Here is a 14,491-nt window from a genome sequence, read left to right as displayed (position 1 = left end):
TTATATTCTGGAATGGAGAAGCCTTCCACAGCTCTAGGGAAGAGTAAAATCTGTCCAGGCAAGTAATTTTAACCTCACTCGCCTTTCTTGGTGATTGATCTAGGGTTAGACATGTGATCTACTTACAGCCAATGAAATGTAAGAGATACTCTGCTTGGGGTGGGGCGATTAGATTTTGTTTCCTGTTTAAAAGAGATAAAAAAAAGACTTGGAAATAGCTGCCCCTGCCTTTTTTGCTTTAAACATTGTTTTATCTTTGTTGGAAGGCAGGGCAATGTTTGCTCTGTTGCAATCATGCTTCAATTGTGAGAAGAAAGCCAAGAAAATCACAGAGAATTTGACACTGAGCTCTGACACTGCTGAGATGTCTTTCAAATGCACCAGCTTCAGGGGACCTGTCTCTGGATCTCTTGTTAGAGGACTTAATAAACTGATTGTTGCTGGGTTGTGGCTCAGCAGTAGAGTGCTCGCCTAGCACATGCCTAGCACATGTGAGGTGCTGGGTTCAATCCTCAGCACACATAAAAATAAATAAATAAAATAAAGATATTGTGTCCAACTACAACTAACAAAAATAAATAAACTGATTGTTTACCACAACTTTGGGGTTGGGTAGGTATTCACTATTCAAAGCAGAAGGCACCCTGACATGAAGAAACTCCATAGAAGAGGAGAGAGATTTCCAGTTCACACTTTCAAAATACTTGGCATTATATTATATATAAGGCTCTTCCTATGTTATCTCTGTTATTCTTTTTCCTATGTTTTGGTGCCTACGAGGATCGATAAATGGCTGTGGAATTGACTGGTAGTAACAGTGGGAAAATACTGCCAAGAAAGTGTTAACATGCTTTTAAAATGTTTCACAGGGCCATTTTGCTTTATGCTTACAGTTTCCCTATAAGCTAAGAACGGTAGGTGTCTCCTGCTTTACTGAAAAACAGTTTTAATGAAGGACAATTTAAATGCCATAAAATGCATCCATTTTAACTACACAGTTTGGTGTGTTTTGAAATATTTATGCAGTTGTGTGACCATCACCATATTGTAGTTTGGAACACTTCTACCACACAGCTATGTTGCTTTGTGTGAGAGGCATTAGACAGAGAATTATCTAGAAAACTTCATCTTTAGATAAAAGGAAGAGATAGTAGTGCTAGTGGCTACTGTCTACTACCTACTACCACTCTCCATGAAGCAGGTTGCTGCTGCATGTCTTGCCCTTCTTTGCATCCCTAGAACCCCACAGAACTTTCATTTCTTGATTCTCAAATGATACCTATAAAGTAGTAGAACATTTGAGGGGCAGAAAGTAGAAGAAGAGGATTCTGGGCCAGGAATTAGGACACTCAGGACTGGGTTCCATCCCCATGGACCTTCTGTAGCACATGACCCATGGCAAGCATACATTGTCCTCAGGTATAAAATCAGGGATCAGCCACAGAGGGACAAGAGGAGGGTTTGGTCAATTTTAGCAGAACACTTTTAGCACATTAAATCTTCCTCCAGACCTCAAACATTAAACAACTAATAACAGAGCTGCTCTGATTAGTTCTTTATAGCTGAACCATAAAGAAGAATGAAATTATGTTACATGCAAGAAAACAGATGGAACTTGAGAACATTATGTTAAGTGAAATAAGTTAAACTCAGAAAGTCAAGGGTTGTATGTTTTCTCTTATATTTGAAAGCTAGAGAGGAAAAAGGAAAAGAAAGGTGGTGGGGGGAATCTCATGAAAACCCAAGGAAGAACAATAGAATAGAGGAAAGGGACCAGAGGGAGGGAAGAAGGGAAGGAAAGGAGAAGTTCTGGGGAATAATATTGGTCAAATCATATTGTTATCTTGTGTACATGAATGAAAATGTAACAACAAATCCCACCATTATGTACAACTATAATATAGCAATAAAAATATGGGAAAAAAGAGAGTAGGACTATACCATCTCCCACTCAGGTCCCCCAAAGCATGTCAATGATGCTCTGGGGGCTCCAACAAGCACATTGGGCAATAACTAAGTTCCTCATACAGTTTATCAAAAATACATGAAAATTTATTAACTCCAATATTGTGATTGTAGTTTCATAATATATGTTTCCTATTTCAATTCAAATATTTACTGAACCACCACCAAGAAGATACTGTGAGCTCTTGAGCCTGTGATATATGAGTAAGCCCTGCCACTCCCTCCTGTCCTTGCATGGAATTGACAATTTAATGCCTAGAGAAAAGTAAGGGGAGGGGAGTGACAAAAAGAGATGAACACATACATAAACTAATTATGATGTTATATTGTTGTGTCTCAGAGAAAGGCAAGATTACATGAAGGACAGAGTTCACAAAAGAGGAAGCATTTGGTATATCTTAAGAATACAATCCCAAATCAATTTTGGATGTGGAAAGATTATAATAAAGATTATGAATAGGGGCCAGAAATGGAGAAGGTAATGAAATTAATTTTTTTGGAGGCAGGAATTTTCCATCTATTCATCAATTTGATGGATTTAATTAGCCTTGGATCAAACAGGAATGAATACATAGGCACACATAAAGAAAAAAGGCACAATTCAGCCAGTGATTGAGCCGCTTGTCTCTTTTTTTTCCTTAGGAAGATTTTAAAATACTAATGAATTAACATAAGACTGAAATCCTGAATTAGTTCTATAGCTTTTTTTTGTCTTAGAGTCCTTTAGAATCTTATAAAAAGCAATGACTATCTCTTTTCAGGAACAAAACACAACAAACCATACAATGAATGGAGAAAGTGTATATAATATAAAAAGGTACAAGGATCCTGATGACATTACCTAAGTCTCAGATCAAGAGCCCCTGTACTGATTATCAGCTTTCAAATTTTAAGAAATTTGCTCAATTAAAAATTACCAAGAAATTCTGTCATGATTCACACCCTCCCAAATCATTATTTCAAATCTCTAGACTTAGAAATTTACATGATATTATAAAGATGGTTGAAGGACTTGAACTCACATGGCCATATCACATAACTCCTTTTAAGTGATTTTATGATCTAGTCAATAAAAAGTTCAACAAGAAAAAAACCCCTCAGCTTAAACTATAAGCAGAATAAATAATTAACAAGTTGAACATACACACAAAGGACATAACATTAAATCCAGAAGAACTCTCTGAGCTCAGTCAGCTTTGGGATACAAAGATCAATGTTCCATGTGCCACATTTAGAGTCTAGTAGGAAGCCTTCCAGAGCCATCAGCAATGGTGGAAAGCATCAGGATACACCTGGAAATAGTGTTTTCTTTTTCTTTGGGTCACAAGAACAAGAGTATCAAGTTCAGTGATATTTAATTTCACCAACATCATAATCAGAATTTCTCCCATTCAAGTGTTACCTGAGACATTATTACTTTGTAATCCCTTATACAAAACCCCTGGGGACAGAATTTTTCAGGTTTTAGAAAGTAAATATATTGAACGTACCATATAATATATAACACCCCCCTACACACACACACACACACACACACACACACACACACTCTACTGGAACTATTAAAGTTCTGCAGCAAATGGATGACTAGTCACCCCAAGCGACCAATAAAAGATGCATGTCAGTCAGTCCAGGCAAATTTTTTTTTCACCCAATGAGCACTAAAATCTTTGAATTTCCAGAGCTTTTTGTATTTAGGCATTGCGTGTAAGGGCATGGAATTCTATCATGTCCTAGAGAAGATGGAATAAAGTAAATAAGACTAGCATATGGTTGTCAGGGAGCTTATAATCAAGTAGAGGACATGAGGCATGCATACACACAGTTCTCCACAGGACAACATTGAGGAGAGGACACGAGACATGCATCTAGCTAAAAGCATTCAAGTGTTAGAAGTGGGGAAATAACTTTCAAAATAAAAGAGGATCCCACTTGAGAGGACTAACATGGAAGTGGGCTTTGTACAATGGTCTAGGAAACATCCTAGAAGAGTAAGACTGAGGTGTGCTTCTCAGTCATTCCTGATAAGAATTACGTGGGGCACCTAGACATTCTATAGCTTCCCAGACCTCTTTCCTGGGGCTCTGAATCTTCAAGTCTAAGGTAGGACCAGGAATCATTCTAGTAACTCTCTGTGATTCTCATTATCAGGGAATCTTAAAACAAACAAACAACAAACTTGGTTTAGGTCTGTGGTTCTCATGCTTGAGTGGGCACTGACACTAGGTGGAGGACTAGCCAAAACAGATAGCTGGGCCCCACCCCCAGGGTTTCTGATTGGGTAGGGCTGGGGTGGGGTCTGGGGATTTGCTGGCTCTGGGAATGCACAGTGAAACTCACTGGTCTAGCAATGGATATTAGCCAAGATTCAATGGTAGCAAGGAGCCAAGCAACAGCAAGGACTGGGAGTGTGGTGGTGGTTCTGGGATCAGGTGTGCTACATGCTCAATCTAAATAAGAACTCCAAATATGGGTCATATTCTAAGAATCTGGGCTAGTGGGAGGGGAATGAAATATATACTAGGCTTGCCATCTACTCAATAGATATCTGAGTATCCACTGTGAATCAGATGGTAATGATGCCCCAGTGCCCTAATGGAGCTTAGGGCAGAATACACTAGCAGTTCAAAACTGGCTCTACTACAGTTTGAATGTGTCCCCCAAAGCTCATGTGTTAGAACTTGACTCCCCAATGCCATTGTGTTGGGAGGTGGGGCCTGAAGGGTTAGTCATGAAGACTCCACCCTCAAGAATGGATAATGCTGACCATAAAAGGGCTTGAGGCTGTGAGTTCAATATCTTGTTCTCTCCTGCCCATGTGATGTCTTCCACTACATCAGAACACAGCAGGAACTGTTTGTTCATAATGATTTCAAGGCTGATAGTTTCTGTTAGCACCAGATCAGGGCCCGGTGTGTACATTTTTTGACACCAGGTAATGTTAGTTTTCTGGCTGATACAGTGGTGGGTAAGCAAATATTGGGCAGATGACATGTTGAGATGTAGCTCCTGGATCTTGGATATCCCAACTTCCAGAACCATGAACCAAAGAGATTTCTATCAGTTATAAATTGCTCAGTCTATGGCATTCTGTTATAATAGTACAGAATGGACTGAGACATGCTCCCAAGGGACTTTGGTGATACGTTGAGACATTTTTGGTTGTTACAACTAGGGCTAGGGATACTACTTGCATCTACTGGATACAGGCTAGGGATGCTGCTAAAAGTTCTGTAATGTATGCAAGACAGTTTCCACAACAGAGAATGGTCCAGTCCAAATGTCAATAGTGGCCTGGTCTACATTTAAACTTGAGGAAATAAAACCCAATGTAGACTTCACTGTGTGTGTGTCAACTCTAACTCAGCACCTTTCTTTATGAAGTTGACTGTAAACCCCAAGTCACAGCAACCACCTTTGGTCTCAAACACTGCTGGAAAATTGGCTTTCCTATTACTTTCCAGGTATTAATTATAACACATTTTACTCTCTTACTTGTAAAAGGAGAAGGCTTCTTTTTTTTTTTTTTAAGAAGAAATGAAAATCTGAGAAACAAAGCCATCCTGTTCTCTACTATAGAACAGAGGTCAAATCACCACTCCTCTCAAGGGCAGTTTCTTCTGCTCAGATGAGAAGCTTGGAGATTCTGGAAGAAAGGCTATCCACCAAGAAAAAACAAAATCTTCTCCAAGAGAACTGTATTTTAAATGTAGATCTTAAGCAATATGGGTAGGACAGGTACTCTCACAGGATGGCCCTCACTCTCATCCAGATAGCAAGGTCTGTTGGGGACACTTGATGAAAGGTATTTCCTAAGAAGAGGAGGGATTCCTGGGACCTCGAACTCTAGGGCTTTTGTACACATCAGGTGTGTAGGAAACATGTTTCATACTGAATGTGACCCCAAGCCCAAGAATGAGTGAGCTTTGGGGTAGATAAGTGGGCAGAAAGATCCAGCATGGAAAAAAGGGTCCAAGGCTTCCCAACAGTAGAGAGTTGGCCCTTTTTTTCTCCTGTTTCAACATGTAGTGAGAAAGCAACAATCAGCTCAGACCAAGAGAGTAATAATGTGTCCACCATTCATCAGGCAAGAGACCAATGCTGCTGCAGAACAGGAAACAGTCTCTCCCAAGCATGTGCTACAGGTATAAAGTGTAACAACCCTCATTTTTGAGCAACTATTGTTTTCTTATTCCCCCAAGAAAATTTTTCCCCTAAAACCACAGACTATCAGAAACCTGCTTTTAAAAACTGTTTCAGTAAGAATGAAACATTCCAATTTTGCTTTAAGGAACTAAGTGACTTTGACCCAAAGAAGCAACCTGTCTACCACCATAAGTGCAGAGCCTTAGTATAAGGGTTTCTGGATACAGCATTGCACCTCAAGCTTCACTCCATAACTGCTGAAGAAATAGGACCTGGGTCCACCTCCCAGTCTAGAGGGATGCTGACTATGTTGCCACAGAGCCCTGTTTTGTTTGTACCTATAAAAACACAGCTTCATTTACATTTCACTAAATTCACTAAAAAATTTTTTTTTTCTTTGTACTCAGGGTACTCTACCTTCAAGGTGTACTCCCAGTACTTTAAACAAGTTTTTTTTTTTTTTTTTAAAGATAGGATCTCACTAAATTGTCAAAGCTAAACTGGAACTTGCAATTGTTCTCCTTCAGCCTCCTGAGTCACTGGGATTATAGGCATACACCACCACACTGGCTTTTTTCTCTTTTGTTTAATGTGATAGACACTGGCCCTCTGTTGTGCAGTCTCCTTCACTGCAATGAGCCAATCAACTTCACTTTGACTACATCAGACTACAGGTTAGTTCCTGGTAGTCTGAGGCTAATTGGGTGAAAGCAGTGGCAAGAAAGAGTAAAGGGTCTGTCAGTCCCAAGGAACACTGATAATCTCTGCTAACTACTCAGAAGATGGGTCTTAATAAACATGTGTATCCTTTTCCTACTGGTGACTACATGGTTAGGAAAGGGGCCCATGGCTATTAGCTTTTAAAAGACCCTGTGTTCAATTCAAAGCCCAGTAAGTCCTAAGTCATTCATAACTTTCCATTTGCTCAACCACCATTTATTATATGCCCACTGAGCCCTGGCACTTTTCTAGGGTATATGGTAAGGGATATCCATGGTAAGGGATATACATCTTTGATCTAGAGGGACCAATGATCTAACAATAGGAGCAAGGCACATGTGTCATCATCATGGTGGACAACTCTTAAGAAGCAAATCGATGAACAGGGTGATCATACAGGTGGTACAAATGTGCAGTTATAAAGTGAGTGAGGTTGGGCAGGGAAAACCTGGCCTCTGTCCCACCAGCCATCATTTATTCAGAAGCCAGATCTGCCTTTGTACAAATTCTGTCAAGGACTTTTATTTTTCAAACCCACCTGATAAACTGGTCTTCTGAATCTATAAGACTAAACCATTAGTTCAGAAAGATGTTGAACTGCCCTTTTGGGGGGGCTATTTTTCCTATCCCGGGGGACTACAAATCTACATCAATTGTAATAAAAAAAAAAGAGAGAGAAAGTCCAGATGTGATGAGCTGGAGGCACCTCAGGGCACTTCATTATGAATATTTAGACAGTTTTTCCTCTTGTTATGAAAATTATAGCAATCTGTTCCCAAGCAAGAGCTTCCCATGAATTTCAATGCCATAAAAGCTTTTTGTTTGTGGGAGGGGGATGGGGATAATGCTAGTTGTTTAAATCCTGATCAGCTGAGTTTCACCTTCACTCAGAAAATACTCACATGAACATTTTTTGAATCATTATAACTCAGAATTCTGATGTGAGCCCGTAGTTGAGCATGCTAAGACAGCTGTGTAGGAAGAAGCTGCCCTCCTCTGCGCTGCAGGGCAAGTTTCATCAGAAGTTTGTCTTCAGAGTAGAAGGAAGAAGGAAGAAGAGTGCTCAGGTGGCAAGCTCAGAGTTGTTTCTAATAACTGGTCAGTACTCTGCACCTTCCACCTGAATAGAAATGTGGCCTCAAAATGAAGAAGCAGGGAAATGATCCAAATGAAGGGGGATTTTTAGTAGACTAGGGAGCCACTAAATGGAAATCATGGAAGAATAATTACTGTAGAATTTGCTCTTGGCAATGAAAGCCAGAGGTAGTGTGTGCAGGGTGAGATTAAACTACAAAATTCATACCCTGAAGTCCATAAATAATGTCCATCAGTAAACATCCCTCAAGGCTTTGCTGACAGTGATAATCATCCTTTCTTACCTACTACTCAGTTACAGTCATATTAACATCTATGCCTAGGATATCTTCCCATATTCTCAAATTGTTCACATCTTCCTTTTGTCTCTCCCATCTGGCTGTTCAACACTTTGAATACGAAAACTTTCATGGTGAGTCCTAAAGCTTTTAAAATTGGGTCAGAGGATTAAGATGTGGGGGAAAAAATCTGAGAGGTCTTCTCAAGTAAACCCCTGATTTCATAGACAATGTAGACAATAAAGAGGAAGGCCTGAGAAATCAAATTATTTCTCCAAAGAAAATCACACCACTAGCTAATAACAATGGAACTGTCTTAGGACTCTAAGACAAAACACTCCACCCTGCCTCTGTAAATCTATTCCTCATTAGTAACCCATTCCCCTGCCATGATGCTTCTAGAGAACTGGGTACATGGAGATAGTTAATAGATACTTGTAGGAACGAATAAGATATGGTGGGTTAGAACCAGGATTCTTTTACATGCTTAAGGGAGCTGAACATTGCAACTGTGCTCATTTCCAGGCCCAGGAAACCCATCTTAGGTCACAGAATTACTATAAAACTACCCTTTCCAACATGGTCACCAATAGGCACATGTGGCTATTGAGCACTTGAAATGTGGTTACTCCAAACTGAGATATGCAACACCTATAAAACACACAAGGTATTATAAAGACATCACATGAACAATGAGGGTACTTCATTTAATAATTTTATATAAATTAATGTTGAAATGATACTATTTAGATATATTGAATTAAATAAAACATATTAAATTCAGTTCAGCTGTTTCTTTTCTTTTTAATGTGGCCACTAGAAAAATTTAAATTATAAATATGGCTATTGGCTAGCACTGTTCCAAAACACAGCTAATACCCTCTATCCACTCACTTAATCTTTCCAAAAAGACTTGAGCCTCTTGCCTGCAGACATTCCAGAAGTTTCTAGAATTATTTAAGCAGAAATGTGTTGAGGAGGCTGGTGGGAGGATAAGGTTGGGTAGTTCTGGCTAAGTGGTTAGGCTAAAAGGGGTTAAGGTTCTTTGACCTGAAGGTCTGTGAATCCCTAAAGTGCTTGAGCTGCCATTTCTAGAATATTTATGCCACCTAAAGTATGCAAAGTGCTCTGTAAACGTGGATAAATGTTAGCTCTGCACATGGGTAAGACACATATGGCAGGAAAAAAACCATGTTTTAGAAAGAAAACAAAAAACAAAACAAAACAACAAAGTTCTGAATCTAACTCATGGGGGATCTAATGAAACACATTTGTGTGGATTTTTTTTCTGACATGTTTGAAAAAGCTATGGAGATTACATAAGGATTTTTTAAAATAAGGAAACTCACTCTTTGTCCTGCTGTCCATTTCTGTTTTCGATGGGTCTGGAGTCACTGTAGCTGAAGGCAATTTCTTCCCAATAGTCTGAGGGGGAAAAAACAATTTAATACATCAAGACAATTCTCTTCATCAAGCAAAGGAACAAAATCAAGATCATAATGACAAAATGCTCAAAACTGGTTCTAAAAACCACTCCCTTAAGTTTATGCTCTGCTCTATGTACTGGTTGCCACTCTTTAATAGCTTTGATCTTCAATGACAAACAAGGGGAAGCCTCATAAAAAGAGCTTTATCTTTGAAAGCACTCAGTACCTTTTATTTTCTTTCTTCCCTGATGGTCTTTAAGAGTTTATTATTTTTCCCCATATTTTTTATTAGTACATTATAGTTGTACACAATGATGAGATTTGTTGTTACATATTTGTACATGCACAGAATATCTTGATATTTGGCCAATATCATTCCCCAGGTACAGTTTCCTTCATTTTATGAGACATTAACTAAATCTATGGAGGGACAGTACCTGGCCCAGTGGCAGTATTCCAAAATAACTGTGAGTGGAAGAATGGAAAAAAGAGGGAAGAAATAAAAGGGATGAAATAAAGGAATGGAGGGCTAGAAGGACAGAAAGATGAATAGGCAGGTGGATGGGCAGGCAGAAGCCAGGTGTCCCAGGCAACTGGGCCTTGTTGTGACTCCTTCTCATCATCTAAGATTCTAACCGCTTCATAGGGGTACATTCTTGTTCTCTAGCTGTCCCCAAAATGAAAAACAAGGAGGCCCAGCAGCTCCTTTTCCACTAGTCTTTTAATGCTCTACGGCCTTAAAAAGGTCCATTGCCTTGGACCATATGTGCCTATTAACTAGTTAAAAAGAAAAAAAGTATAGTCTGCCTTGACTTCACTTTCTTTCCTTCATTTGAAGTTAATGCTATTACCATTCATTATATATGAATCATCCATAGAAAAGATTGGATATTGCCTCTGCCTAAAGATGTTCTTGAAAGCACAGGCTACTGAGCAGCCCCAACAAAAACACCAATACACAAACCAACAAGCCGATGGTTCCAGAGGTAAGAGCTGTCCCTACTCTTTCTCCCTTTACCACTGCACTTGTCTAACCATGATTAATATCTGAGGAAAGTGTCTATTGATACCAGAGAAAAAGCTGTCACAACCAAGTAGCTGGGTAAATTTCGCTCCCTAAGGAAGGGCTTCACTAGTGAGAATCCCAGCTACTAGGAAGCCCAAACATCTTGAACACAAGAAGAAGAATGAGCTGCATAATTAAAAAACCAGCAGGGTGGAATTTTTCTTCAAATAAAACTGATTCACCACAGATTTTAATTTGAAAAAGTTCTTCATGCTTCAAACGTTGAACCTAACATTAAATATGAATAAATCACAGAAAGAGGATAAGATAAATCAAATCTTCAGCCCTTCATGAATTTTTAAAAACATTTGTGACAGAAAGCCTTTGCATTTTACACGGTGACATTTTTATTTAGTGCCACGAGGCTTTCTATATTGGATAAAAAAAATGAAACCCCCAATAATATGCCACCCCTCAACTGCTACTAAGTACTCAAACTAATAACATTTTATGACTCCAAGGAAACATCAGGGAAGGAAAAAAGTTTGATGTTCTTCTGCCATAAGGTCAAATTTGATGAAGAAGTGTTCTTAGGATTATCTTGAAAAAATCAGGTATTGGTAGTAAAACTAGAAGCTCTCAAAGTATCATTTCATTAATATTCCAGTTCACACTTCCAGCAGCTTGTCTGTCAATCTGCTTTCCCTTTGGGGGACTCAGTAAAGCATCACTACTGTTAACACATTAAGAAGAAGGAAACAAAAACAATTAAAACTTCAGTCATCACTGACAGTGGAAGGAAGAAAGGCAAACATGTAAATAGTATAAACACAATTCTCAGTCCTGTTTACTTTCCTGAAAATGAGACAAGCAATGGTTTGGGCTTTAAACCAGATGTCTTGCTTTGGAGAAACCTTGGCAGGTTTTATATTCTTATAACTTTGGTAACAAAAAACTGCCCTCATGTCTGATGTCTGGTTTACCAGAATGTCCAAGTTTATAGACATTAAGAAAGACCACTGGTTAAATACCCTTACTTCAGTACTAAAAGACATGAAAATAGCAATGCTTACAGTAGTTGTCTTTCTATTTCAGAAAATACAGCACACTAGCCTCTGTGATGGTGACCTTGATATTATACTCATCTTCTAAAGGTGTTCAGTACCTTAAGCCTTCCTTATCCTTTGTGGGCCATGATTAAAAGTCTAGAGTAAGGCCAGATCCTCCCCTCTCAGCTGGTCTAGTAGGTGTTCCAGAGACAGAAAGTTTCCTAGTGTTTCTGTCTTCTCTAGAGCCTAGACCTAGGGAAGTGTGGCCTGAGACCAGCAGTACTTGAGAACTTGTTAGCAAAGTAAATTCCCAGGCCACGCCCCAGACTTTCTCAATCAGAAACTCTGGGGATGGTGCCAGCAGTCTCAGAGGGGACACACCCTCCATGGGATTCTGATGCACACTCAAACTTGAGAAGCATTGACCTAGCTGTAGCAGAGGTTCTATTAATATGAATCAAATGCCCTTTCATGGATTCAACACTCAAGTGCCTATTTTCATACCTCAATATAGTATAAAACATCTTTTCTACTATTCTTCCTCTCCTTTTCCACCCAATGCCTTCTATCTTCTGTATTCTTACTGGCATAATACCTTATCATTGCTACTAACTACACATACACATTGAAGACTCTATAGACTATTACTACGGATCTACTTTAAGACACAGTGATCACCAGGTTGGTATCACTTTCGTATCTCTTGTTACATTCCAATATCCACTTAAAAACCTAAGTTTTAAAAATAAACAATTCAGAAAATTCATTCCCTTGAACATTTAATGATATTAGACCCTCTCCCCTTTGGCTCTTTCACCAAAAGTACTAACTAAACATTTTGGAGTTTTTGTGTACAGTGGTAGTTTCATATATATTCTCCTGGCTCCACAAGATTCAGTAACACAGTATCAGAATACATAACTATCACATGAGTTTGGTTAGTAGAGCAAGTGATTTTTTTTTTTCTAGTCAAAATGAAGAAATGAATGCTTCCAGGAAAGACAATCACTGGATTTGAGTCCAGATGAATCCAGCTCCCCAAATGATGAATGTGTGTTTCTTTGTGACAATGGAAAGTGAGACCAGAATAACACTCAAATCAATAGTATAAAATCACTCCTCCAACTGGATGTAATTCAGGTGCAAACTCCTTTGGGTGTAAAAAGAAGTTTCTAATTATAGAGCAATGCTAAGGAGAAGGTTTAAATCCATCTCTAATGTTCTCTCAAAATACCACACACAAATTCTGCATCAAAAGGCAGCCAGCTGAATGGGTAAGAGGGAGGAGAGAGCTGTGAAGTTGCCTGCCCACCCCACCCTGGCCATAGGCCAGACTTTCTGCCACCTATTCTAGACGTGGATGATGTTCTGAGAAGCTACATGTAGACATCACTCAAGAGCTCACACAAAACCAAACATAAGAGATGACCTTTCAAACAGCTGGTAAAAATCCAAGTTAAAGGTAGCTCTTTGATGGCAGTCCTTTTACAACACTAGCATCTGACAGTACTCCTTCCCCTTCTGTCCAGTACAAATTTATTAGGTGCCCATTTAACACGAGACAAGAAAGCAGACAAGAAGGCAGGAGGATGATGAGCATCACTACAAACATTGCAACAACTATTTGTGAGGCTGGTTCTCTACAGTGGTGTGTTGAGGGGTTCCCAAGCATGCAGCATGGTTATCCCAAATCCTGCTCATCTATAGCATATAGAGATATATAAGATACCAGGCATGGTGACAAAATAATATCTATACATGACTATTTTCAGTTTCCTTTCCACCATAACTCAGAAGGATCCCCAAACTGCTAGAAAACTCTCTGGAAACTTTTAATATTTATATTTGTTTTTACATGCTTGCTTCATGAACACCTATGACTGAAAGTGTAATGAAATCTTCTTGGCTCTCAACAGGGAGCAGTAGGAATAGAGTCAAAGTCCAGTGAAGCAGCTCATGTCAACACAAAAGCACAAAGATGTATCCTTAAAATGCAGCACCTTATGCACTTTACTCTCACTGAAAGGCTTTCATTTACCCCACCAACTGTCCATGTACCTGTATTTGGTGGGTCCAGCTTAAACTGTAAGCCATCAACAGAAGACATGCCAGAACAAGATACAACTCAAAATTCTAAAAATAATGGACATGGTCCATCAAAGGGAATCTACATTTGTAGTTCCATTCAAGGGACAGAGTTTACCTCTGAAACACCTCCCATACTATTATGTCAATTCTGATTTCTCAAAGGGCCCTGCTTCGTGGTCTATTTTAAAACTTGGTTGAAGAAAAAAGTAAACATTTTCTGTTTATGAAACTGGGTGTAAGGCTTAGAGTTATTCATATGATGCTCATTTCTGTGGTTGTCCCCAAAAGTTAGAATTAAAATTATATTAAACCTCTTTGCTTAATCACAGTTAAAGACCTTGTCAGATTCATCGTTGCTTTTGAAGCATCTGTCAAGTATACCACATTTAGCAGTTTAACTACTTTTATCTTCAGAAATAGTGCCCTCCTTGAGATCAGGACCTGGGTGTTCATTATTCTCTTATACCCACAAAGTAAGAGGTCTATAAGACTCTTCTTGCTGGGTTAAATGGGGAACTTGGGGATAATATCTACTCCCACTCTGCCCTAGCATAAGCATCCTATCACAACAGGTACAAAGACAGGAGACTCCTTCCCTGGCATCAGAAGGCCTCTGTACCTCTGGGAACCCCGATGTTTCAGTCACACTGTCCAGAATGTCTTCCTAGGCACCGTTGCCCTTGCTTTACTTCCTTTTGTTTCCAAGCACACACATCC

General features: G+C 39.2%; 1 protein-coding gene across 9 annotated transcripts in view; it reads right to left on the bottom strand.

Annotated features, from left to right (window-relative positions):
* The window catches only part of Sh3kbp1 (SH3 domain containing kinase binding protein 1), a 331,424-nt gene that overhangs the window by 98,746 nt on the left and 218,187 nt on the right, over positions 1 to 14,491 (bottom strand). For all 9 annotated transcript variants that reach the window (XM_058573076.1, XM_058573077.1, XM_058573075.1 and 6 more), the window contains one exon: positions 9,554 to 9,629. In XM_058573076.1, coding sequence (XP_058429059.1) covers positions 9,554 to 9,629 — 76 coding nt within the window. The remainder of the gene's footprint in view (positions 1 to 9,553; positions 9,630 to 14,491) is intronic.

The sequence above is a fragment of the Marmota monax genome, unplaced genomic scaffold, assembly GCF_021218885.2.
Source record: "Marmota monax isolate L192 unplaced genomic scaffold, Marmota_monax_Labrador192_F-V1.1 WCK01_AAM20220418_F8-fsc00203, whole genome shotgun sequence".
NCBI lineage: Eukaryota > Metazoa > Chordata > Mammalia > Rodentia > Sciuridae > Marmota > Marmota monax.
The sequence above is the reverse complement of the archived record's forward strand: the minus strand, read 5'-3'. Positions and strand labels throughout refer to the sequence as shown.